The sequence below is a fragment of the Drosophila bipectinata genome, chromosome XR, assembly GCF_030179905.1.
Source record: "Drosophila bipectinata strain 14024-0381.07 chromosome XR, DbipHiC1v2, whole genome shotgun sequence".
NCBI classification, from domain to species: Eukaryota; Metazoa; Arthropoda; class Insecta; order Diptera; family Drosophilidae; genus Drosophila; species Drosophila bipectinata.
Window position 1 is genome coordinate 4503871 of NC_091735.1, and position 27260 is coordinate 4531130.

At 34.7% G+C, this 27260-nt stretch overlaps 1 protein-coding gene across 2 annotated transcripts; it reads right to left on the minus strand.

The window, feature by feature from the left end:
• Positions 1–3239: 3239 nt before the first annotated feature.
• On the minus strand, positions 3240–27180 carry Chc (clathrin heavy chain). Of its 2 annotated transcripts, XM_017231833.3 has the most exons (7): positions 27034–27180; positions 21285–21483; positions 17539–17746; positions 13157–17458; positions 4347–4513; positions 3634–3720; positions 3240–3579 (listed from the first exon to the last, which is right to left on the minus strand). In XM_017231833.3, exons 2-7 carry the CDS (start codon positions 21324–21326, stop codon positions 3343–3345), a joined length of 5043 nt encoding a protein of 1680 aa, XP_017087322.1. In that variant the 5' UTR covers positions 21327–21483; positions 27034–27180; the 3' UTR covers positions 3240–3342. The 2 variants fall into 2 exon arrangements, with proteins under 2 accessions (XP_017087322.1, XP_017087394.1); XM_017231905.3 differs by lacking the exon at positions 13157–17458 and having other exon boundaries at positions 27034–27177.
• Between the last annotated feature and the right edge of the window lie 80 nt (positions 27181–27260).

The window sequence follows — 27260 nt, forward strand, 5'->3', positions numbered from 1 at the left end:
TAAATAATTTCTATGGTGTCAAAAAAAAATCGATAAAAATCCATATTTTTGCGCGGTACAACTGTATATAACCCCTTAAATAAAAAGGATCAAAATTTTACTTAAGGGGGGACATCTGAGTAACAGGCGAAGAAAAAAGCGGATTTTCTAGAATTTTTTTTGGCCAAATGAAAAAGCCAATCGAAAATTTGTAAATGAGGTTTTATTATATTATATTTAAAGTACAAAATAAAATTTGTTTTTAATAAATCGAAAACAAAATGGCGGCTCTGCAGCTTTATGCCTTTATTCGTAGGCCCTATTTTTTTTTAAAGGGGGTCCATGGCCGAACACTTAACGTCCTTAATTTTTGATCTAGAACAAAAAATCAAGTTTGGTTAGTTTCTGTATATCAACGGCTATGGACACACGTAGGATTTTTTTGATATATTAATTTTTTCCAAAATGGTGAGTGATTGAAAAAAATTTTAAATTTTCACGAACAAAAAACCTCACAAAATTGTTGATAAAAAAAAAGTAAGCAATATAAAAAAAATCCTACGTGTGTCGATAGACATAAGTATTCTGAGTATACTTTTAGATTGATTATTATTAGAAAATTAGGGCAATATGATCAAAATCCAAATCCCAGCATTGGCTGATATTTTTTTGAGAATCCAGTAACCCATGGTATAATGCCAAATCAATGCAATTAGCTATGTAACTCGATAAATATGGGTATCTATTTGGTGAACCAGTGGCAAGAATTTAAGCCCCTCTAGCTGAAATAGTTTCTACTAGCTCAAGTCCTCTGGGTGAATTTTAAGTGTCCACCCACATCCTATGTCGAGCATTCCAGTCACTTCCAGTCAGTGACATTCCATATAAGTATCCTAAGATTGTTCATTGTGAAGCTTGTATTAACCCGGTGACCGTACCAATAATGGAAATTATTGTTAATTATGTTCATATATGTATGTATTTATGCGCGGTGCGGAAAACATCAGAAATCGCTCAATGCATACCAAGATGCCAAGAATATGGCCACACAGCTAAGTACTGTCGTCGATTTCCCTTTTATGCTCCATGTGACGAAGATCATCGTACAATGCAATGCGCACGGCCGCAAGATTAACCGCCTATCAGTATGCACTGTGGTGGGAATCATATGGCAAGCTACAAGGGTTGCCAGTGGTATCAAGATTTCCTTAGACGATCTATGGGTTCTCTGAAGAAGCATAGGTTGACGTGTTACCTTAAGAAAAACGTGAGCAACATCAGTCAACTCAACAGCAACTTAATAAGCAAATGCCTAACACTTTTGCAACCAATAGCGGAGGTTTATCTTGTCTTTTAGTCTTACTTATCAGATGTTCTTGGCATTGCATGAAAACATTATTATAACTCTGTGTTGAGCACGCACTGCGAATTGTGACAGTTGCCGTAGAATATTGTATTACTAGTAGTACTAGCGCAGTTGTTGTTGTACTGATGTTCCGATTTTCAGAGTAAAGTGTGCTCTGACCTGATCTCTGAAGGTGATTTTCCAGCTATTCGGTACATTTTTTCGTAATCAATATGCTTATTACTAAGCTGAGAGTTCCAAAAATTTCCATCCATATTTAATTCAAGTTTGGCATCAAACAACAAAAGTTACTTCTTAGTTGCTTGATGGTCAAACGAAGGTCAGATCACTTAACAGATAAGCACTGTCTTTCTTATCCCTCATGTGCGGAGGCTCTAGTTAAATCCCCGCTAGTTACGGCCATGGGTGCCGTAGAGATCGAGACTGAATTTATTTCTCTTCGACTCTCTTTAGCTGTTGCTGTGTTATCCGGAAAATTCGATCCTTCTGCTTTGCTAAGATTTCTATTCGCTGCTCCATCCCACGGCTGATGACTGTCATTCTACATCTTGTTGTTCCCCATGACTCCGTCACACCGCGTGTTATCTCGAATTTAAGGATCGACACGAGCCTTGTGTAAAGCTCACGTGAGGCCGCTCTGTTTACTCACTTGGCTCACGAGTCTCTTGATCCTTAGGGATAAAGTTTTTTCGAATATTTTCCCGTTTTGCCAATAGCTCCCCCAAAGTGGAAGTCTGTCCGAGATTCTCAGTTTTCAGTGTTCCTATTTCCTCACGTTTTGTCTTTAAAACAGTGGTCGCTACGGCCCTATCCCGTGGGTATAGGATATTTCTCTGCCCGAGCTCTACCACACACAAACAGTAAATTTGTGAAAAGTCATGCTCACAGCCTACTTTCTTCTATTCGTTACTAACACTAATGCGTTAAAATGTATTGTACACTAATGTATCAATGTATTGGGTGCCGACCACTGCTCAAAAATAAACTATAGCTATGTATGAAAATACTTGATAAATCTAGAATATATTTCCCCATTTTCAATGCTTTGAAGAAAATCAAAAGAACTAAAAACTTGTACGCATCTTAAAATTAACTTGCAACTTAACTCTCTTCTTCTTCCCCTTATTTACCCGGTGAAGCGTCGGTCACTCGTCGAATGAACGCTTTCGTGTTGCCTCGTGACACGACTTTTTAGACTACTTTAGTTTGTTTAAGAGTTGTTTGAGTTATGTGTTCGGCCAACTCAAAAAAAGCGGTTTCGAGAAAAACGCGTTTAAAGTTTTAAGTACTGTGGGATATACCTGTGAGGCATCGCCGCAGAATGGAAAATTTCGACACTTAGACACTTTTGCCGGACTCTATCTTTTGATATGTCATTTTTAAGACCCTAAAGAATTTTTTAAGCGAAAAAAAAATTTCAATTTTTTCAAAATTCTACTCAGATGTCCCCCCTTAAGTCAAAAGTCTGTCAGGGTGTGTATTGATGTAATTTTAGATGTTATTCTTTAATTTTCAAGAACTTTAAGTGGGCCGATTAGGATGAAAATTATTAAATATACCCCTTCCTCATAAAACAGTGTAAAACATCTGAAACTGAAATTTAATTTCTCTTTTTAAATCTTAAAAAAATCACGATTTGTTGAAAGCGCGATATAGATAAACTTAAATTCTTCATTAACAATCGGCATATAAGAACCGGAAAATTAAATATTATTAATACTTTTATTCATTAAAATGATTGTATAGCGTTTGATTCGTATAACGTTAAGTTGTTTGCGCTTCACCAATTCATGCTTTGAGGCTAAAATCATGACAACTTTTGTGTGTTGCCGAATTCACGAAATGGCGTTTATGCACACACGAATCGGCTGAAATCGTGAAATGAAAGCGTGAATTCGGTATCGCATAAACACAGTATTATTATAAGTTTATATTATTATTTTAGTAAAAAGTAACATTTATTAATGCTGATAAATATTCTTGATGTTAATAATTTTTTACAAATATGGATAACCCAAGTTTCGTCCAGTAACGCCTGCTGCTGATATTGGCGTAGCACCTGATGGATAGTTCTGAGGGTATTGCGATGATATACCAATGGCTGGACCTGCAGTAATCATAAGTTGTGGTTCCATTTGTATAATATTTTTTTGTTCCGTAGTATCATTATCCTTCTCTCGTTGTGCTTCGCATAGCTCCAATTTATCAACCTTTATGGTGTATTCTCGCAAAACCTTCAATTCATTAAAGAAATTTAAGAATGATTTGTGAATGAATAATTTTATTACCTGTATAAGATAGGGCATAGCAAAGTCTAATATTTTATGTTTCCAAGCCAACTCCAAAATGATATCAGGGCGTAGCAATTCGTAACACTAAAACAAATAAAACAGACAAAATATTGAATTATTTTTATTTTTTTGAGTGAAGTTTTAAAAGTTGTATGAATTTAAATTTTTAAAATAATTTCAAAACTTGTAGTTCACGTCATAGCCACATAGCATGTTAATTTATTGATTTTATATTACCCAGTTTGCCTGAATCGTAACTTCTTCTTCTTCCCTTAATCTTAACTTACACGAGTTCTTGAATATATGCTTAGTATGTGGTAAAAATTCAAAGATCTACACCCAGCGACAATAAAAAAAAGGCACTTTCGCCATTGTTATACTTTATTATACCGTTATACGTTATATACGTATGTATATACCTTATACGTTATATACGTATGTATATACCTTATACGTTATACCGGGATATTCTCTATTTTTATACCCGGTACTTGTTGAGTACCAATTAGTAGGTCGATCCTAAAAAAAATTTTTAGAGACGCTCAGTTAATGTAATTTAAAAAAAAAATTAAAAATGATTAAAAATGTAATATGTAGTAACTCCTAGCCTTCTATTTTGCAAAAGTATGCGAAACTTGAACAGCCGCGATCGGTTATAGCTTCTAAATAACTATTTGATAGAAAATGGTTGATTCAGAGGATATACTGACCTGATAAAGACAGGCTGCGAAACAATCATGGGCATCACGTTCCAAAAACCAGCCCAACAACTCTTCAGCTATTTCTTGTTTGCCAGACTCAGATGCGTACTCCATTGCGTCCTTGTAGAGTTTATCCTTTTTACAAAGTTCAACACTTTGTTTCCATCGGTTGTTTCCTGCAATTGAAAGAAATGTATATATAAGAACTTTGATGGTTTTAAGACAAATTTATTATTGTTTTGCATTTATGTATAAATATGAACCTTTTCTGTGGTCCCGAACGTATTTAATACAACAAAAGATATAACATGTAATTTTTCGAAAATGTTTGTTTTCATTATCTGATTTTTTTAGCTCTATACATAAGGAGGTCTTGCCTAGTTGGAGCCATTTTTTAGCTGATTTTTGGGAATTTGTTTCTTTGGCAATCAAAACTTTGCATTTTTATATACATAAATTGAGAAACACATATACATTTTTTGAACTGAAAAATAATTAAAAATTTTTATTGATATTGCCAGTTGAAGTAGGGTACAAAAAAATTTTACCCCATTGATATGATTTTAACGCATAAGTATTAGTAACGAATAGCAGAAAATAGGGTGTGAGCATTACGTTTCACACATTTATACTCTGTGTGTGAAAGAGCTCGGGCAGAGAAATTTCCTATGTCCTCGGGATAGGGCCGTGTTGACCACTGATGTAAATTTAAACAAGAAAGAAAAGCTATAGCAGATATACAGTCGGCGCCACAAAAAAAGCCGCACTTAAAAAAATTTTAAAATTGTGCAATCACTATGCTGGGGTTTCCCTAAATTGTATTATTTGGGCATTAATTTTTTAGGGGGGTTACCCTTGACTATTTTCGACATAATTTCGTCCTTTGAAGAGCGCTGTTCCTTAAGTTGCTTTTGGTAGAATTTTTTTTGTAAAGACACCTGTAAAATCATGCCAAAGCAAAAACAGTTCACTGATCGCGATAAAGAAAAAATTATTTTTTTGGCTGAACAAAATGTGTCAAATCGGCAAATATCGGCTGAAACACATTTCAATGAAAGCCCAGTGCGTCGCTTTTTAAAAAAATATCGTGAGACAGGTGAACTAAAAAGAAAAGAAGGAACAGGTAAAAAAATGCACCACGTCACGAGAAGATCGCTTTATTACGAGGACGAGCCTGCAGGATCGTTTCAAAACTGCAGTGCAGATAAGATCAGAGGTTCAAGAACAGTTTTTAATAGATATTTCGGAGCGAACTGTTCTACGTCGGCTTAACTCCATGGGAATGCTCGCAAGATCACCTGCAAGGCTTATGGCTCTGTCCCGTACTAGAATATTTCATCAATAAACAACAAAATGGCGAACGCAATATCCTAACCTCGCTTCACACTTACTGAACGGCTGATGCACGGCGTGGGTAGTTTGCTATAGAGCAAACAGGAGAGAAAGAAAGGCATTCGAGAGAAGGGGAGAGACGACGTGTCTCGGTTCCTCCCTCACATCGTTCAGCGCTTGCGATGCGAGAGAACGACAGAGAGAGCGAAGAGGCGAGAGTGGGAAGGAGCAGCTGCTCCTTGGCCCCGCCCATTTGACGGATTTCGGTAACGCTCCGAACTTACCGTTTTACTCGCCTATTTTCAATCTGCCTTGGGGCCGCGCCTAAAGAAGTTTTACTTCAAAAAGGATAACATTTTTACGCAAGAAACTGACATTTATGAATTTTTGTCGTGTTTTTCGGACTTTGACGCAATTTTTTCGGTACAACTTCCAAAAATCGGTATCATTTTTGCCTCGTTAATTCTGAATAAAACAAGACCATTTATTAGGAAATTATGAAAATTGTTGAAGTTATAACGCTTTTCCCAAAACAAGTCAGTGCATGTCAGTACTAGCGCTTTTACTAGCAGTGCAATTATGAATGCAACATCTACTCACAGGTCACAAAACCTTTATTTTCGTTTACTACATACCTTGAACTTTGAGAAAATGCTAAAATTGATTTCAAACAGACAAAATCAAAAAAAGTATCGCAAATATAAAAAGACATCGATCTTTGCTAAATTCAGCACGTGAAAATTGTATAGTACCATATGTTAGCTTTGAGAGCTTACAGCGTATCTAGTTGATCAAGTTTATAGGTTTCGGTATTTTTTTAACGATATTCAATTATTTGACTATCGGTAGGAAACAAAATTTTAATGAATTTTAACAGTTGAAAATTTGCTTAATCTGACGCTAGAATAGCCAAATCGGCCACTGGGCACTGATGGCTATGTGAAAGCATTGTACACCCCAAAGTGAGCCGGGTTGCGATTATTGCCGTGCGATCCAGGACGAAAGGGAATCGTTCATAAGACAAATTAAGAGCTGATTTTATGAGTGGATGAAAAATTGTTGTTTCAATAACCAATCAATGACCAATTTTATGCACTTTGATCTCAGTTCAGCAGTCATCAGCTGCTAAAGAAGTACTAAGATAGCGTAAGAAATCCGCTATTAGTTATGCCTTGCGGCTCCCTGCATACGTACACCCCACCTACCGTCCTACCGACACAAGGGAAGCTGGCGGCAAGTAAGAATAAGAAAGAAGCAAAGTTATGTGGTAGAGACCATTGTAGTCCGAACATAATACCTTAAAGAGATCAAGCTGGGCATGTGTCGAACTAAGGAGTAAGTAGTCCTAGTAAGTAGGAGCTAAGGAGTAGAGGACTAAACATTCTAGTCCTTCTTCTGGGAACTTTAAATTTGAAGCGGTTTAGTCAGTGCTGGCTCTCTACACCACCATTAATAACGTAGTGTAATAAAACAACACCCAGCATTCAAGCATTGAACACGAATTAAAATATGAATTTAAAACATATATTATCAAGGGATCTAACATGATTTTAAACCAGGGGTGGGCAAGCCCATGGCTCCTCGGGCTCTCAAGGCTCCCTCCGTTATTCGTAATTTTTGGCGTCAGCAAATCGGTCCAGACGGTCGGGTCGCGCGGCCAGTGAGTCGTGGAGATTTACAAAAACAATGCTACACAAATTTCGAAGCAGGTGCGGACCCGACTCCTCGGTCCCGAGTTTGCAACAACAAAAAATAAGGGTGGGTTTGCGCACAAGCAACTTAAAACAAAAACAATTTTAAAGCGAACTGCGCAGTTGTCGTCGACTTCTGCACAGCCAAAAAAGTTTGGAAGTCATTCTGTGCAGTGAATTCAAGACAATAATAAATAAGTTACAAAATAATAAAAAATTAAATGTACTGAAACTGTTTTTGTCAGTGTATTCTTTTTGCTCGCACATTCTGGCTCGTGGCAGCGACGCATCGCGACGGAGGTGGTTGTTGTTGTAATTTGTTGTTTGGCCGAGCTGCGGCTTCGACCGTTAGATTTCGTGCCCACCACTGTTTTAAACCGATCCCTTGCAGGCAAACATAAATATTTATAAGTGGTGCGTTAAGCTTATCGCACTTAAGGATGTAGTCTCCTGTGTAAGGTTGAAAAAATCGATTTTTTTTTTCACATATTTCGATAGTATTGTTTATTAAGAATGTACTGTTAAAGTTTCAAATAAAAATATCAAATAATGACAGAGATACAGCCCATAATCGAGAGCGCGCCAACACCGAAAAGTATGAGTTTCTCGGTAGCGTCAAAACTTTAAACGCGTTTTTCTCGGAACGACATTTTTGTGTGCGGCGCAGGTGATTCACATAATTCTATGGTACCGATCTAGCTGAAATTTGGATGTTGTTCTAAAAAGTAACACCTCTGTCCCGTACTAGAATCATTTATTTTTAATGATTAGTTTTTTTTTATCATTAATTTAAGACAAATTTTTTAAATTAAAACACATTTTTTTTTTGTGTGTTCGCCATTTTGTTGTTTATTGATGAAAATATTTCATTCTAGTACGGGACAGAGCCATAAGCTTACAAAACAATAATCTATTCTAATTTTTTGTTTCGGATGACTCTAGCAGTCGAAATCACCTGCGTCAGGGACCTACCTTTTTTTTTTATATGCATACTTTGGCATGCTATAAAGTGTATTAAACTACACAAGAATAAATTAAACAAAATATTTTCAAATAGTTTATGATGCCTATAAAAACATATGTGAAAATTGAAACGATCGCATTATTTTTTATTACAAAAAAAATTTCTTGATATAACCTCTAACAAGAAAGGAAAGCTAACTTCGGGCGGAGCCGAAGTTTATATACCCTTGCAGCTAAAACCGGATATATATCGCAAACATCGGATATAGTTGGCCGATCCTTATGAAATTTGGTAGGATGGATCAAAATATAATCTGTACCAAGTTCCAGCTTTCTATCTTCAAAAACACAAAAGTTGGGTCATTTCCGATCGTTCAGTTATATGGCAGCTATAGGATATAGTCGTCCGATCCTAATGAAATTTGGTAGGTTGGATCAACTAACCAAAAATAGAGTCTGTACTAAATTCCAGCTTTCTATCTTCAAAAACACGAAAGTTGGGTCATTTCCGATCGTTGAGTTATATGGCAGCTATAGGATATAGTCGGCCGATCCTTATGAAATTTGGCATGTCGTATTATTTTGCCAAAAATAGCTCTCATGTCAAATTTGAACTCTCTAACTCTAAAAACACTAAAGTTATACCATTTCCGATCAATCAGTTATATGGCAGCTATAGGATATAGTCGGCCGATCCCGGCCGTTCCGACTTATATACTGCGTGCAAAGGAAAGAAGGGTGTGTGCAAAGTTTCAAGACGATAGCTTCAAAACTGAGAGACTAGTTTGCGTAGAAACAGACAGACGGACAGACGGACAGACGGACATGCTCATATCAACTCAGGAGGTGATCCTGATCAAGAATATATATACTTTATAGGGTCGGAGATGTCTCCTTCACTGCGTTGCACACTTTTGGACAAAATTATAATACCCTCTGCAAGGGTATAAAAAGTAGGCCGGAACATGAGACTACATCCTTAAGTACTGCGGAATATACCTGTGAGGCATCGCCGCAGAATGGAAAATTTCGACACTTAGACACTTTGGCCGGACTCTATCTTTTGACATGTTATTTTTAAGACTCTAAAGAATTTTGTAAGCGAAAAAATAAATTCGATTTTTTCAAAACTTTACTCAGATGTCCCCCCTCAGATGTCCTCAGGGGTCACTTAGCATGTCAACGTGCAGTGCGTTGATAAGCATTTTTTATATAGATTAAACATTTTCATGTATTTTTCTTTGAAATTGAAATAATTGTATGAAATAAACTCAGTTTCAAAACCAAACTCACTGGAGTAACACAAATATTATTTTGGGGCTCCTCTTAACACAAGTTATTTAAGGGGTTATATACAGTTGTGATAGATGAAAAGATCGATAGATAAATAGATTGTGATATTTAAATTTTTTATTCCATATTCTTTTAGTATATACTGTTGAGAGTACTCGCTATTTATAGCGCACTACCTGCACATCAAACTTGAACAAACTTGAAACTTACAACACGATTATCTCAGAATCTTGTTTTTTTTTTTAAAATACCTTTGCGGTGGAGAAGATTACTAAAAAAAACTATTAATCCGATCAACACCAAATTTTGACCACTTATTAATTATGATAATAGCTAGTCCGTAAACGAAGGATTTTCAATTTTTTTTGAAAATTCTTTTTTTAGAGCATAAAAATTGAAAATCTTATACCTTGAAAAAGTACATTTTTTGTTAAAAACGTCGCCATTTTTTTTTTAATCAAAATTTTTACAAATCCTTCGTTCACGGACTAGGCAATACAATATACTAATGAAATATTTTTGATTTTGGAATTTTTGAATGAATTTTTGATTTCGGATGAACCGTTCTTGGGATATAATGTCTACCGTAAGACACCATCTAAAAAAGATGATCCGGGAATTCGGCAATAACATTTTTTTTATGTAATACTTTTTTATGAAAAAATTTTATTAAGTACCCAGAAACATGTACTAAACAACGTCGGTAAAAAATTTTTCATAAATATTTTCTGTGTCAAAAAAAAAATCGATAAAATTCCATTTTTTTGCGCGGTACAATTGTATATAACCCTTTAAGAGACATCAAAGGCCTCCCGACCGAAGGTTTTCGCAACAACTGCACCTAATGTAGGATATATTAAAACCTCGGATGGCAGCTGGACCACGTCTAGTAGAGAAACCCTAGAGGCTATCACAAATGCACATTTCCCAGGGTATTCTCAGGAATAAATAAGGAAGAAAACGCAGAGCCAGAGGGACAGCCCCTCCCTTCCAAGCCAACTCGAATAGTTCTTGAGTAATAGATATCTCAGTTGGGCGAAAAACAGTTTCAACCCCATCTAATCTCCAGGCCCAGATAGCATTTTCCCGGCACAATTAATCAAAGCCGGATCCAATCTGTGGTCATGAGTTAGGAAAGTCTTCACAGCAATTTTCAGAATAGGCATCGTGCCCGCGACGTAGTTGCGGACGAAGGTTTTCCCAATACCCAAAGCGGAAAAACCATCGCACTGCTCCCCTAAGGACTTAAGACCTATAAGCCTATCATTCTTCCTCCAAAAAACAATGAAGAGACTAGTCAGCCTCCACATTAATCTTACCATTAACCCAGATGACTTTTCGAGATCACAGCACGCGTATAGGAAGGGCCGATTCACTGCCATGATCGATAATTATAATATAATCATAATGCGATAATAATCAATGCTCTGACGAGACTAGCGGTAGAAGATCAATCTGTACGCCTTATAAAGCAGGAGGAGAATCTATTCAAAGATACGCCAGAAGAGGCCCTCCGAAAACCATTTGTATATTTTCAGATAGTCAAGCGGCACTCATAGCGGATTCTTATCGAATTCTTGACGGATACTCATCGAACCCCAGGATAGTGAATGACTGTCGCAGATCTCTTAACGAGGTGGCGGAATCAGCTTGACATCCCCCTCATATGGGTGCCCACGCATAGGGCATAGGGACCACGAGGGAAATTGCGCCGCTGATGAACTAGCAAGAGCAGGTACTACCAACCCTCTCCTCCCGGAGAAAGAACTAGTAGACATTCCCTTAGCAACGTGTAAGCTGAAATGCAGGGATCACTTCGACCTGGTAGCACTGAGGAAATGGATGAATCTCCAAAACTGCAGGAACTCACACATGATACGGCCCACCCGAAAAAATCTGTGATGTTTCTTGCCCTCAATAGGCAGGACTGCAGAAAGGCGAGCACTCCTTTGGGCACATTAGTAGATAGGAAGCGAAAGTGCCTTTGTAAGACCTCTTGCCTGCGGTATCATTAGGAGCCCTAGCGGCTCAAGTGGATGAGGGTGTCAGTGACTGGCCCCGCTTCGCCGCTTCCACCAAACCTAACCTAAGTATTAAATCATTCGCTAAACAGCGGTTTAAAAAGCTGAAAAGCTGAATACATAAAAATGTTTACAAACAAAAAAACGCAAGCTTTTTAATTCTTTTATGTTCTGAAATGCAAAAAAGTGGTCTTTTTCTCTTATGAGATCAGAATAAAACAAGAAAGGAAAGCTAACTTCGGACGGGGCCAAAATTGATATACCCTTGCAGTTAAAACCGGAAAATATATAATCTGTACTAAGTTCCAGCTTCAAAAACACAAAAGTTGGGTTATTTCCGATCGTTCAGTTATATGGCTGCTATAGGATATAGTCGGCCGATCCTTATAAAATTTGATAGGTTGGTTCAACTGACCAAAAATATAATCTGTACTAAGTTCCAGTTTTCTATCTTTAAAAACACAAAAGTTGGGTCATTTCCGATTAATCAGTATATGGCAGCTATATAATATAGTCGGTTGATCTCGGTCGTTCCGACTTATATACTGCAAAAGAAAGAAGGGTGTGTGCAATATTTCAAGTCGATAGCTTCAAACCTGAGAGACTAGTTTTCGTAGAAACAGATAGACGGACATTCTCATATCAACTCAGGAGGTGATCCTGATCAAGAATATATATACTTTATAGGGTCGGAGATGTCTTCTTGACTGCGTTGCAAGGGTATAAATTTCTGGTAGTCTGTAAGTATACCATAATCTAGAACAGTGGTAAGCACTCAATGCGTTGATATAGTTTTAATGCAGTGGTCGGAACCCCAATACATTGATATGATTTTAAAACATTAGTTTTAGTAACGAATAGCAGAAAGTAGGCTGTGAGCATGACGTTTATACTATACATTTATACTGTGTGTGTGCGGTAGAGCTGGGGCAGAGTACCGATCGAAATTTTCACAGGATATACAACACATTTGTCTCCGAAGTGGATGATTTCTTTTTATAATGGTTACTTTTTTAATATCAACAATTTTGTAGTGTTTTTTGCATATGTTGAGTTGAGTAGTTGAGTTTGATTACGCGTAATTTTACAAAAAATCAATACCTCAAAAAAATTCTAAGCACGGCTACAATTCTATACTACAATTTTTGCTCTAGATCAAAAATAAAGGACGGTAGGGGTCCTGCCATTGACCCTTCAAACAAAAAAAGGCACCTTGTGGCATGTACCATGCAGCCGCCATTTTGATGTCAATGTTTTAAATTGAAATATTATATTTTTGACTTCAAGGGTACTATTATAAAACCTTTCGTTACACATTTTCGATTGATTATTTTAATTAGCCAAAGAAAATCCCGAAGTTACATAGCTGTCCGCAAGTTACACAGATGTTCCCCTATAGATACTGCATATATACCTAATTGAAAAAGTTTCCTTTTTTTGTGGCAAAACTATTCAAATTATAATTTAATTAAGATTATGGAATGACACTTTCTAGTCTCACTAGAAATATATTACTTACCCTTGTACAAGTATGCAGCTATTCGTCTAAATTCAGTTAGTTCGTGCTTTTCAAGTTTTTGAGCTAGCGCAATATTATCAAAATTGTCAAAGCCATCAATTGAATTACGTAACCCTTGGTAATCCTCCTCGTCAATTAAAAGCGCATTAAGAGCTTCGTTAATTGCCTTATTATTAAGAGATTGAACAGAGCGTAAATAAGGCTTGACAAGCGGAAGATATCCAGTTTTTGAAAAGTAACTAACAGCACGGGTATGATCCATTCTGGGTGCTAGTACAAGAAGGATATCATTCAATAATAATGGTTTAAATTCAAGATAAAATTCAATGGCTTTGTAATATAATTCAATGTTTGCCACTTTTGTTATAATGTCTTTAAAATGTCCTTCACGCCACGCTTCAGTGGGATGAGCCATCATAGCTAAAACAGCATTGTCATACTCTTCGTATTTATCATAAAGAAAAACCAATTCAGACCACAAATGAGCCGATTCTGCAGCCCTAAGAACTTTTGGTATATTTACACGAGACCAAAAAAGTTCCAGATGTTCTCTCATTTTTGAGGGTTTGAACTTTGAATACAATATAGCAAGCTCTGTGAACATTCCCATGTGTGCACGCTCTAAACCCAGGGCAGATTCGAGTAACGCTATTAATTCATCAAAATATCCTCGATTCTGATAATAATTTATTAAATCCTCAAGTTCATCTGCATGAACCACAATGTGTAACCCACACATTTGAGCTAGTCGAAATTCTTCTGCATTTACGCATGCAAAACATACTTCCTTCCAGGTCCGAGTAGAGTTTGCTTTTCGCGCAGAGTCAACGGCTCCTTGAAATTCCTTAAGATATACCAGCGTTATTGCTAATCGGGCAAAGTTGCTGACGTTATTATAAAGCAGTTTTGCAGCATCATACATTCCATCACTAAAACAACGGTCACCAATTTTTTGAATGTCTGCATGATTAGGGCCTGATATAAACTCCTCGAGATCGGCTAGCCTTCCTGTCCGCGCATACGCATATATTAATTCACTTTCAATATAAGATTCACGTGCTTTTTTGCGAGCCATTTGTAAATAACGAACAAGGTCGTCCCATGATTCTACTTTACTGGCTACATCAACTACATCGACATATGCACTCGGATCATCAGCTTTAATATATGAATCGATTGACTCTTTTACCAACCCTTGCTGAAGCTGAGCTTTAGCCAACTGGGACCACACTGCTGCTTCGTTACAACGTTCAGCAAATTCGTTAGCCCTCTCCAAGTTGTTCACTTGATCAATGAGTACCTGAATAGCGGAAGTGTTTACGTCAAACTTCTTAAAAATAGCAAAAGCTTCTTCGTACAATTGGTTACTTATTGCAATATTTGCAATGTCTGGGGCGTCGTAGTTGTCCAAACGATTGATGTAATCCATGACACGTGTCCGATCTGCTTTGATGGCTGTAAGAATAAGCAAATTTTGTAGATTACGATGGTCGCTAAACACTGATGAGTCCAAGATAATCTTTTCAAGAAGTTCAATAAGTTCATTAGGTAAATCAGCAGTCATAAATGCTTTGACTGTCACCGATATATCATCGGGGTCTTGAGTTTCAGACAAAGCAGTCTGAACAACTTGATCAATTAATGGACGCTTATAAGGATTAGATTCGGAAAGCACTTCTGCCCACAGTTCTGCATCTCGTCGGCCAACTAAATACCTGGCTTCACTTTTAAAAAGTGAATTTTCGTTACAAACTGCTATCAATTCGCGGTCACAATGACCCCTTTCATACGCGACACAAGCCAAGTGGGGATCACGCTTCTCGCAATATCGTCCCACCACTCGACTGTCGTAGTATTGATTTTCCTTAAGAAATCGCTCTGGATTGTTGTTTGAATCAATGTAAATCTTGGCCAATGCGTTGTGTGTGGCAGCCTCAACGCAACCTTCATGAACACGTGATTCTAGCCAGGTCAAAAGAAGTTTTAGGCGATTGCGTTTTTCAACTTCTTCCACTAGTTCATCGGTGGAAAATTGTCCCTTGACAACTAAAATAAGATTTTTTATTATATCTTCGCTGCAATCAACATCAAGGAGTCCACCCACTACAACTGGTAAACGAGAAGGGTTAACTTTTTGCACATAAATTTCAATATATTTTTGAAGATTATTACGGTACAGGTAAAGAACCAAATCGTGAACAAAGTCAAATCGATCGCAAACAATAATTAAGGGAAGTTGATCAGTAAGTTTTGCTTCTTTTAGGAAATTTTTTACTCGTTCTGGATTATAGCAATTTGATTCACGACAAATACGCTCAACTTCCTTAATTTGATTGGTTTTGCATGCAGCCTGTATATATTTAAAGTGAACCTCAGGATCTTGTGAAAAATTCACAATGCTGCTTAGAAAGTAAAATAAGCCGTCGTAGCTTTTAAAGCTTTCAAAAAGATCAATAAGAGCTTTTGTAGTAAGCTGTTCATGGTATTTGGTAGCAATCTGTACGCAAATTTGGAGGTTTTGACGTAAATTGGCTGTAAGCATCGCTTTAAGACATTCTATGGAATCCTCTACAGATAAAGTGCCAAAGAAACTTACCAACCATTCAGCATTAAGCATGTGAGTATGAACAACGGCTCTTTTAATATCATAAAGATCTGTATAATGCTCAAGAGCACGTTGCAGTAATCCTGCTTTCTCACACAACTGAGCAATATGGGCACGATCGTAATGGGTAAACATGGCGTTACCTAGAATAGCATCAGCCACTTGGGGCGCAGACATAAGATTCATTTCAAGTAAACGCGTCTGAAGAGCACCTTCTGAAGCTCGATTATGCTTAAGAGCATCTAAAAGAAAGGCTGTACACTGCTGCACCATAGAATGCTCCATAAATATATCCACAATTTGGCTGATATCCGCCAAAGGCTCTTCTTCTGCCACAAGCATAGTGGCAAAGCCAGCACCTTGTTCAGGACTGCTTCGCATTACTGATCGCAAAAGATAAACATAATCAGGTGTGAAGTTTACTTTTTTAGCGTAAAGTACAATTTTTTGGAACTGCCCAGTTTCAGCAAAACATTGAATGACCTTGTTGGGAACATTTGCCCGCAAGTATATGGAAAGAGCAAGAGTCAGATCGGAGGCCTTTACGAGATCACCTAGCTCCTCGCTGCACTCTAATTTTTCTTCTTTCAGCCACTTTTCGCACAATTGTTTCTTTCCTTGCAATAGAACTGGACGGCACAGCTCCAGAGATTCAAACTTATTTAACTTTCCCTGGTCCAAAAGAATTCCGAAATATTGGAGCAATGGAGGTGTTGTCGATCCTGCTGGGGTTTGAACTTGCTGAAACCGTTGAATGGTCTGTGGAGTACGCAAAATGGCTTTGGGTGCTAGCGCAGCTACTTTTGCAGCTTCAGCATATTGACCTGCTGTAAATAGCTTATTAAACTTGCGTACAAAAAGTTCTTCGGCGCCGGCCAAGTTATTACGAACAGCCATGCGTAACGCTAAATCAGGATTTTGCAAGACAGTATTAATGTACGGAATTATCTGTTCCTCATCCACAGTAACAGATAACACTTGTCCTTTACGATTGACGCCTATAATACCTCCGCTGGATTCGTGCGGTGCAGTTACAAAAATAGTGTCAGCAGATATTCGATTCATATAAATACATGTAGCTGTTTCCATGTCGTAAAGATGAATATAGCCGTATTTTGTTATTAAATATATTGTATCATACTTGACCGAAACTTGCATAGCCACTGGGAAATCATTTTGAGCTTCTGGTGGAAAGAAAACATCTACAGCTTTTTTAGGAAAAGCCTGATTACCATTCGGCGGCGTTCCTACTTCGATAATATGAAGCTTGCCGCCAGTAGCAGTACGTACAGCAAAACAAAACAACGTTGTTGGCTCTTTATTACCATCAATTTTAAAAGTGGCAAAACTAGCAGCGTGACCTTCAATAGCTTGTGAAACCTTGCGTTCTACTGAATATAACTGCATAGCACCCGCAACTCGGCTGGGCAACGCTGATATGCCTACCAGAAGAAGCCATTGTTGCGTAGAGTTGCATCGGTAATTAATTATTTGGCATCCATTAAGAGAAGAATGTCTGTCAAACATTTTTTGAGGCATTGAGTCACCTTCCATTGACCAATGAAATACACTCGTTTCCGTTACAAGCGCTAAAGTATTTAGTGATATCCATTTCCAAAAAACCACATCTTCACTCATTGTATGCGCCTTCATTTTTGATTTCATTTCAATATTAAAAATCTGCAAGGTTTTTTGCGCTAAAAATAACAAAATAAATATAATAAAAAAAAATTTTTTTTTATTGTTATTATTCTATTAGGATTTAAATTTTGTTTACCTTTAAGGGCAATGACCTTGCTGGCCGGATTCATAATTGCAGAGTCCGCTGATATAGGTCGACGAGTAGGATTAGTAGCATCATTCATATCGATTATAACCACTTGGGCAGTATCGTTTACTTTCTCCCGAACACATATAAACTTATCCGATTCCATCGTAAGAGTGCTGAATGAAAATGAGTTTGCATTGATCCCAACATTTGTAAGCTGTTTTCAAAATCAAAATAAATATAGCATTAGAATAAACAAGAAAGAAAAGCTAACTTCAGGCGGAGCCGAAGTTTATATACCCTTGCAGTTAAAACCGGATATATATCGCAAACATCGGATATAGTTAGCCGATCGTTATGAGAATATGATAATATAACCCAATTTGTTATAATACAAAATCTAAAAAAAGTCCGAAACTTCTATCTCCAAAAATACCAAAGTTGGTATTTCTACCAAAAACCATTTCCGATCGTTCATTTATATGGTAGCCATAAGATATAGTCGACCGATCGTTATGAAATGTAGTAAGTTGGATCAACTGACCAAAAATAAAATCTGTACTATGTTCCCGCTTTCTATCTTCAAAACACGAATGATACGTTGGGTCATTTTCGATCGTTCAGTTATATGGCAACTTTAGGATATAGTTAACCGTTAACTCTAAAAACTCAAAGTTATCCCATTTCCGATCAATAACTTATATGGCAGCTAGTGGATATAGTCGGCCGATCCCAACCGTTCCGACTTATATACAGCGTGAAAAAGAAAAAAGGGTGTGTGCAAAGTTTCGAGTCAATAGCTTTAAAACTGAGAGACAAGTTCGCGTAGAAACAGAAACAGGCAGACGGAATGCTCTTATCAACTCAGGAGGTGTTCCTTATCAAGAATATATATATATTATAAGGTCGGAGATGTCTCCTTCACTGTGTTGAACACTTTTGGACAAAAATATAATAACTGCCATATGACTAAACGATCGGAAATGGTTTTTGGTAGAAATACCAACTTTGGTATTTGGGGTTTAATTGGAGTTTTTTTTTTTAGATTTTTTATTGTAATTAATTGGTTTTATTATGATATTCTCATAAGGATCGGTTAACTATATCCGATCTTGGCGTGTGTATCCGGTGTTAACTGCAAGGGTATATCATTCTTTAAGGGGTTATATACAGTTGTGATATATGAAAAAATCGATTTTTTTTTATTGCATTCTTTAAGTATATGGGCAATTCCACAGAAAGGTCAACCGTGAACGAAAAATTAAATGATAATAAATCCATATTGTATAAACTTTTTTAAACTAAGAAATAGTTAAATTTTTATATATTAAACAGTTTCAGACTCAAATATATTCTAATGGCAAAATACGTGGGCCTAAAGTTCAACATGTACATTTTTTCATTTCGCAACATTTTTGATGGCTTTCCTTTTTAATTCATTATTCTAAATAGAGATCAACTATGCTTATGCCAATGCGTTTTTATCTATCTCAGAGAAAAAGAGAAGAAAAAAAATACACGGGAAGATAAGGAATGCATAATCTTAGCTTACGTTTTAATTTATATTTCGCTAATTTCAATGTCGCGTGCGTTCCGTATTTGGAGCATTTATTATCATTACATCGGTGTCGATAATTGAAAGTGGTTGAAAATTTATTTCTAAACAGAGTTTATAGCCTAAAAACTAAAAAATATTTTTCCATATTTTTACGGTGAGAACTTGTTAAGGTTTTTAATACATTAAGTGTGTCGCGTGCGTTCCCAATGTAAGTAAAAAATTATAATTTTTTTCTACATTGATGAGCTGTGTATATAAAATTATTCATAAAATTTATAGATTACTCCAGGTGCTGTTTCAGGTAGGTGCTGTTTTAAAAATGAAAGTTTGGCAAGTTGTAAAAGCCGAACATTTAGTACAAAAAGACGCTTATGCATTTTATGAATGCGCAAAACAGCATATAAATAGTGTTGAACTACTATATATTTCAACAAAGGATGTTGACGAGTATATACCACTCTTAAATAAAACATGGAGGAAAGTCCCAAGTATTTATGGACTTCATAAATTGCATCACTTAACATGTGATCGAAAATATTAACAAAAGCAGCACAGACTGCTTTTTAAAGTCGCCTGATATTAACATTTTTGTGAGATTTAATCAGAAACTATTAAAAATACTTAATTCTTTTTTTTTTTAAATATAATAAAACTGATTTCTTTTCATAGGACTTGTTTTTAATGTGATATAGTACTAGGGAAATTTTTGTCGCGTGCGTTCTGTCGCGTAACGTTCCAAACTTTAATTTCTTAAAAATAAACTACCTAATCTTTTTTAATGACTCATTTATCGAAAGAAAGGTAAATATGTCCCCTAATTTTGTAAAAGACCGCATAAAAAAATATCAAGCCAATTCGCTGAATTCTGAGCTTGAGTGGACTTAAAAAAAACCACTTCCGTTTTTTGTCGCGTGCGTTCCACACAATGTTTGCTCATATCTCAGGAACCTTTCATCGCCAGCCCTCAAATTTTTTACCAAAAATAGTTCAGTATTAAGGTTCTTAAACACTGAAAACATTGGGTGAAAAAAACCAATACTTTTTTTTTATTGCACTTTAAACGCGTACGATTGTCGCGTGCGTGTCTATGGAATTGCCCATATTCTATTGGGAATACTCTCACTAAAATTCATAACGATCGGAGCATTAGAACCTAAGCTGTAGCTATTTCTAGCGCACTATCTGCATATAAAACTTGAACAAACTTGAAACTTTAAACGCGGTTATCTCAGAATCTTTTTTTTGGGAAATTACCTTTGCGGTGGACACGATTACTAAAAAACTACTAATCCGTGAACGAGGGATTTTTAGTTTTTTTGAAAACTCCTTTTTTAAAGCACAAAAAACAAAAATCTTATACGTTGAAAAAGTAAATTTTTTGTTCAAAACGCCATTTTTTTTAATCAAAATTTTTAAAAATCCCTCGTTCACGGACTAGACAATACAATATACTAACTAAACTTTTTTGAATTTTGGATTTCGGATGAACCGTTTTCGAGAAATCATGTCCACCGCAAGACACCATCGAAAACAGATGATTCGGGAATTCGGCTATAACATTTTTGTTATGTAATATTTTTTTATGAAAAAATTTAATTAAGTACCCAGAAACATGTACTAAACAACGTGGGTAAAACATTTTTCATAAATATTTTCTATGGTGTCAAAAAAAAATCGATAAAAATCCATATTTTTGTGCGGTACAACTGTATATAACCCCTTAAAATATGATTGTAAAATTTATTGATTGTATTACATATATCATTAACATAAAAAAAATTTAATAACATCCTTTAAAGTTTAAACTATTATGATACCTTATAAATAATTTAATAATAAAATAATAATAATACAAATAATTTAATAATAATATAATAATAATAATATAAATAATTTAATAATAATATAAATAATTTAATAATAATATAATAATAATAATTATATAATAATAATAATTATATAATAATAATAATATAAATTATTTAATTTTATAAATAAAGTATTTGGTGTCATTGGTCATGCCGTTAAAATTTGTTTTTTTTTTTTTTGTCGTACAAAAAATTACATGCCCAAATATTTTTTTTTATTTTATTTTTATTGATATTGTTATTTGTTTTAAAGTTTCAATATCGGTCGTTAGAAAGTAGTTTAAATTAACGAAAGTTTTAGAAAATCAGGAATATTATATAATACTTACTTGCAAATGTTCTTGAAAACGTATCGGTAGCGGTTGCGCCATTTTAACTTATTTTGGAAAATTGTAACTGATATGAAATTTTAGTAATCAATCAATAACCGCTTATTTTCGTGGACGAATTTGTACTTATTTTCCGCTTTTAAATAAAAACATCCCAGTTTTTCTTTTATATTACAAATTTTCATTTGTCCATGAACTCCTAAATATAAAAAAAATACAAATAAAATTATTGTTTGGGTAAAATTCTTAATATAAATATACTATTAGGTTATTGCCTCTATACTATTAGGTTATTGTTATTATAAGAAATATTACCTCAACTGTAAAATATGTTTCAGGGATATACGATGCACAAAATCCTTCAAAATATTCTTAATTAGAATCCACATTAATTAGAATGCTTAATATTTTGGCGTATGCCAGAAACGCATGGCGCATAGGCGGGGGTTGTTTCCTATACCTATTAAAATGGGTATATTAATCCTATTGAGACTTTTTATAAAAAAATAGGCATATTCGATTTGATTTCGTACGAAATGAATCATTATTTAAATTAACGACTGCAAAGATCTTCAAATTCTGTTTACTCTCTGTTATTTTAGATATTAGAAAAAAAATGAGAAACGCAAAAGTAAAAAAATACCCTTTAAAAATATCCTACTCAAGACACTTTTCCGACGCCCTCTTCCACTCTATAAATAACACTACAAAAGGAGCGCCAGTACAGGAAGGTTTTTTGAAAAACGTTTGATCCCAAACTATTTCTATTGTTAATTTAAATACTAAAAATAAATTTCTGCCAAATCGACCGATTTTTAAAGAAGATAGAGACATATATATACCAATTCCTTAAAAAAACGTGTTAAAATTTTGAAGGCGTGGGTCTCAAAGACCATAGGAGATAGAACTACACCTGGCCCTTGCTTAAAACGGACTCTTTTAGTACGAACTCGGTCTTAAAAGGGTTTTTTTGCTGTCGATTTACGCGTTAGTGCCTTTTTGCTTGTGTCATACGCAAGGGGTGCTTGTCAAAATAAGGGGGTGTACCACATTTGATTTGTTAGATGTAAGCGTGTTTTAGTAGGTGCAAAGAGCAGACGCGTAAAAAAAAAGTCATAAATTTTGTAGTAACTAAAAAGATGGTACAGCTTGATTAAATCAAAATGTGAATACATAACTAAAATAAATAAATTTCACCTTGCACAATGGCAGAAAAAAAACAAAGCTCCTTTAAAACGAAAAGTCATTTCTATAGAAACGAAAATATAAATTCTAAACCGCTTAGACAATGGTCAAACTGCCACGGAAATTGCAATAAGTCAAAAAAAATAAAACTGAAATACGACGTGCAGGAAGCATTGGATCATCTATATCTAAAAAATTTACCAATAGAGCACGTGCACGTGCAATGTTATACTTTTATTAAAGGCATATACATAATCACTTTTGATTAATTTTGAACAAATTATGAAACTTTAATAAAAACATACCAAACTTGAACAAGGTGTATCGAACAAGGCCAGGTGTATTCGATTTGGAACTTGGAACTTATACTATTAAGCGCAGTTCAAGTTTGTGTCAAAATTGTACACACACACACACACAAAATTAAAGAAAAAAAACATTTTCTCAAACTTTTTTCTTTTGTTTTCGAGTGCATTTGGTGAGTTCTTTTTTTAGTGTAAATTATGGTACTAATGGATGTTTCATTTTCATAATATTGGCAAAAAAAACATGAGGTCGGTTTTGGCTTGCTCTAGCAAAATCAAAAAATCTGCGAATTGAAATGGAATATTTTTATGCAATAACTGTACTTTTAAAAAAGAGGCATGTGGCTTTGTATCGAGTCTATTCCCAACGTAGCACAGTGGTCGATTTGGCCTGGCTAGCGGCATTTAATTATGATTTTCAAATTTAAATAAACGTTAATTTAAGTTTACCTATCGATAGTATACACCTTGATTAGATGCTAATTGATGTTTTCTAAGCTCATCAATAAGCTGATGATCAGCTGTGAACTGTCAAAGTCAACATATGCCTCAGCAGTTGATATTTACATTTTTGGCGCCCTTTTACTTATTGGTTGCATATTTGAATAAATAGTGAAATTTACGATTATTCTAGTGCAAGTTTGGTTTTTAACAACTATTAAGGTATGTGCTACATAGAAAATCTGTGCTTGTGACGTGTCAGTATATGTGTTACTTATAAATTGTAGTGGATTTGGAATGTATTTACAATGTGCGGAATAGAGCGCACACCAGTCTTTCGTGAAGTAGAACTTAACAAATTCACCTGCATTCACTCTGGTTGCAATTGTCAAATGTCAAAAATGAAGTGCGTAGTCCTGCGTATCTACAAGTTATTTCACTTTTTAGGAAGAATGTCAGTGTCGAAGCACGCACTTTCTTTAGTATGGCACGGCGAAGCCGTTACAATCAAATATGATTGTAACGAAAAGGAGTTTTGCAAAGTTGGGGAAAAATAGTAGTTTTAATAGTGGGCTTGTCCAGTATAAATAAATAAATAATCAAATCAACAAACTATCAGGCATTTCGGAGAAAGTATCGACGGATGCACTGTTGTTGGCTGCAAGTAGCCGCTTCTATAAGGACGGAAATACATCAAGAATTGTGTCGAAGCTGAATGCTGACGAAGAGCTTACCGGGGATATTATAAGAACTGGAAGTACGGCCGATACTAAAAGTACTAACAATGGAAACACTGCACGAAGTTTTTTTCCAAATTTAGCTGCGCGCATAAAAAGAGTAACCAAATTTTAATTTTCCGATTTAGCATTGTCCTGCGAGCATTGTCCTGTGGACATTACTTAAACACCAATGCATTCGGATCGTACGCTATGGAAACTGCCGAAATTTTTTTTAATAAATACCCTTGGTTTGACATGCCATCGTCTACTATTCACAGAATTTTAATTTTTGTTGTGTATAATGTATATAAAATTTTTGTATACAATGTACATGTTTTTTATTTGCTTCTTGCATAATAAAAGTTATAATTCTATTTCTTACTCTTTTTCTTTAGAATACAAAAAATTTAATAAAAGTCGTTTTTTAAATATAAATAATATAAATATTAAATATAGAAAAACACTATAAATTTCATTTTTGTCCACATAATTCAAAATTGAGTAACAAACCGAAAATAAACCGATTGAAGATATCTCTAATATTTCAGAAGTTATTAATTTAATGCCGCTAGCGAGACTGAATCGACCACTGTGCGTAGTCGCGAACGTACGATTTTTCCATATATATTTTTTTTTGCTTTTTACCTTTTTTGTGTTTATAAATAAATTTAAATTTTCTTAAAAAATCATGTTTCACCAAATTTTTTTTTTTTAAATTAATATTTAATTTTAATTTTAATTTTATTTTAAATTTAATAAAAAATTTATTAAATTTAAAAATTAAAATTATTGATTTTATTAAAAATTTTTAATTTTTTAAATTTAAGAATTTTTTAATTTTAATTTAACTTCTTTTATCCATCTACAAATATTTATAAGCTTGTTAAACAAAAAAAAAATAATAATATTATTTTGTATACGGTCGCAAACGTACGCAACTTTAAAATTCAATATAAAAAAACTGGCTTGAAAAAGTGGGAATTTTTTTTAAAATTTCAATAGCTTACACTAAAATGACTTAACACATGAAGTTTCATCCACATGCTTTCACTTAATGCGAAGCAATTACAATAAAATTATGTTTTGGGTCGCGAACGTACGATTAGAACATACATGTAGATAAGAATCAAAATACAAATACAATCGTCTTATTAGATTGTTATTAAGAGATTCAGTAGAAAAAGAGCAAACACATCATATGTTTTCCTTGAGAAATAAATAAACATACAAATGTCTTTAAAATTAAAAAAAAAAAAGGTAAAAATTACATTTTTTGACTTTTTGTGCTTTTTTAAAAAAAAAAAAAAAGAAAGGAAAGCTAAGTTCGGGCGGAGCCAAAGTTTATATACCCTTGCAGCTAAAACCGGATATATATCGCAAACATCGGATATAGTTGGCCGATCCATATGAGAATATGATAATATAACCCAATTTATTATAATAAAAAATCTAAAAAAAAACTCCTAAACGACTTTCTTCAAAAATATCAAAGTTGATATTTCTACCAAAAACCATTTCCGATCGCTCAGTTATATGGGAGCTATAAGATATAGTCGACCGATCGTAGGTCGGATTAACAGACCAAAAATAGAATCTGTTATAAATTCCAGCTCTTTATCTTCAAAAACACAAAAGTTGGCTCACTTTCGATCGTTCAGTTATATGGCAGCTATAGGATACAGTCAGCTGACCCTTATGAAATTTGGCATGTCGTAATGTTTTGCCAAAAATAGCGCTCGTGTAAAATTCTAACTCTAAAAACACCAAAGTTATACCATTTCCGATCAATCAGTTATATGGCAGCTATAGGATATAGTCGGCCGATCCCGGCCGTTCCGACTTATATACTGCGTGCAAAGAGGGGTGTGTGCAAAGTTTCAAGTCGCTAGCTTTAAAACTGAGACACTAGTTCGCGTAGAAACAGACAGACAGACGGACAGACGAACATGCTCATATCAACTCAGGAGGTGATCCTGATTAAGAATATATATACTTTATAGGGTCGGAGATGTCTCCTTCACTGCGTTGCACACTTTTGACCAAAATTATAATACACTCTGCAAGGGTATAATAATAATTTATGTCAAAGCTTTTTCTTGCACTTCCTGATTTTTATAAATATGTATGTATGTATGTATGTGCGTACATACAAAATTTAAGCCACATTGAACTATTATTAAATAAATTATACCCATTAAAAGCCATATAGGGTTTTGTTAAAAAAAGACAGTTTTACAAAAACCAATCAGTAAGAATAGGGGCGTGAATATAGTCTAGAAACTTATCTATTGTCTATCCTTTTCTATTAGCCGCCAAGTACATACATACATATGTATATTGTTAGGTACTGAAGTGGCTTTTCCTTTATAATATTCTATGGCAATATGGTATTACGTGGTAATAAATATGTACATTGTCAATATATTTGTATATATTTCGTACATTCGTATGTACATACATAATGTACATATAATGTAATGAATGTATGTAGAGGCATGTGGTAATGTTGGTAAGGAAATAAGGAACCACAAAATGGAAAGAGACGTACATTAGAATAGACATACTATGTACATAGACATATGTACATTTTTTTTATCGACGTTTCTTCCATAAATTTTAAATAAAGTCTGGAAACATATATATACCATTTTTAAAATTGTGTTTTTTTAGTCTTACATATTTTATTCGCGTTTGAAGTTGAAAAAATAAAAAACCGAATATTAATGAGATCCACTTTATGTACATATGTACGTATATGCGTGTAATACGCCATTTTTATTTGCGTTCAAACATTAGTCATAGTGATTGATTACAACTTCTATATTTTCACCTAAAACTGTATATTGTCAGCTTTTGTAATTCTAAATTTTATCATCAATTTTTAATTAAGTAATTTTCTTTTCATCGTTAACTTTTTTTTTTTTTATTTCCTCTACCGAATATTACCAAACACCATACATAAAAAAAAATTTTATAAAAATAATGTCTGTCGATTGATTGTTTTTCATGTATGTATGTATGTAAACATGTAAATTAATGAATCAATAGTTTTAGTTTTATTAACGAGGTGAATATCATAATTACATAAAATCTATTTACCCAGATTTAATAAGAGTTTAGGAACGAATATATATGTGATTAATCACTATTCCTCTTGTGACAATTTTTTTAAATTAAGCAGCACAAACTTGATTTAATAAATTTCATCTGTTGAAAGCAACCAGATAAAAAGTCATTTTTGTATCGAGAATCGGTCCAACTCATAAACGATGTTATGGGATTGGTATGCCGCAATGTTTTGGGAAAATACGAGAAATGGCTAACGC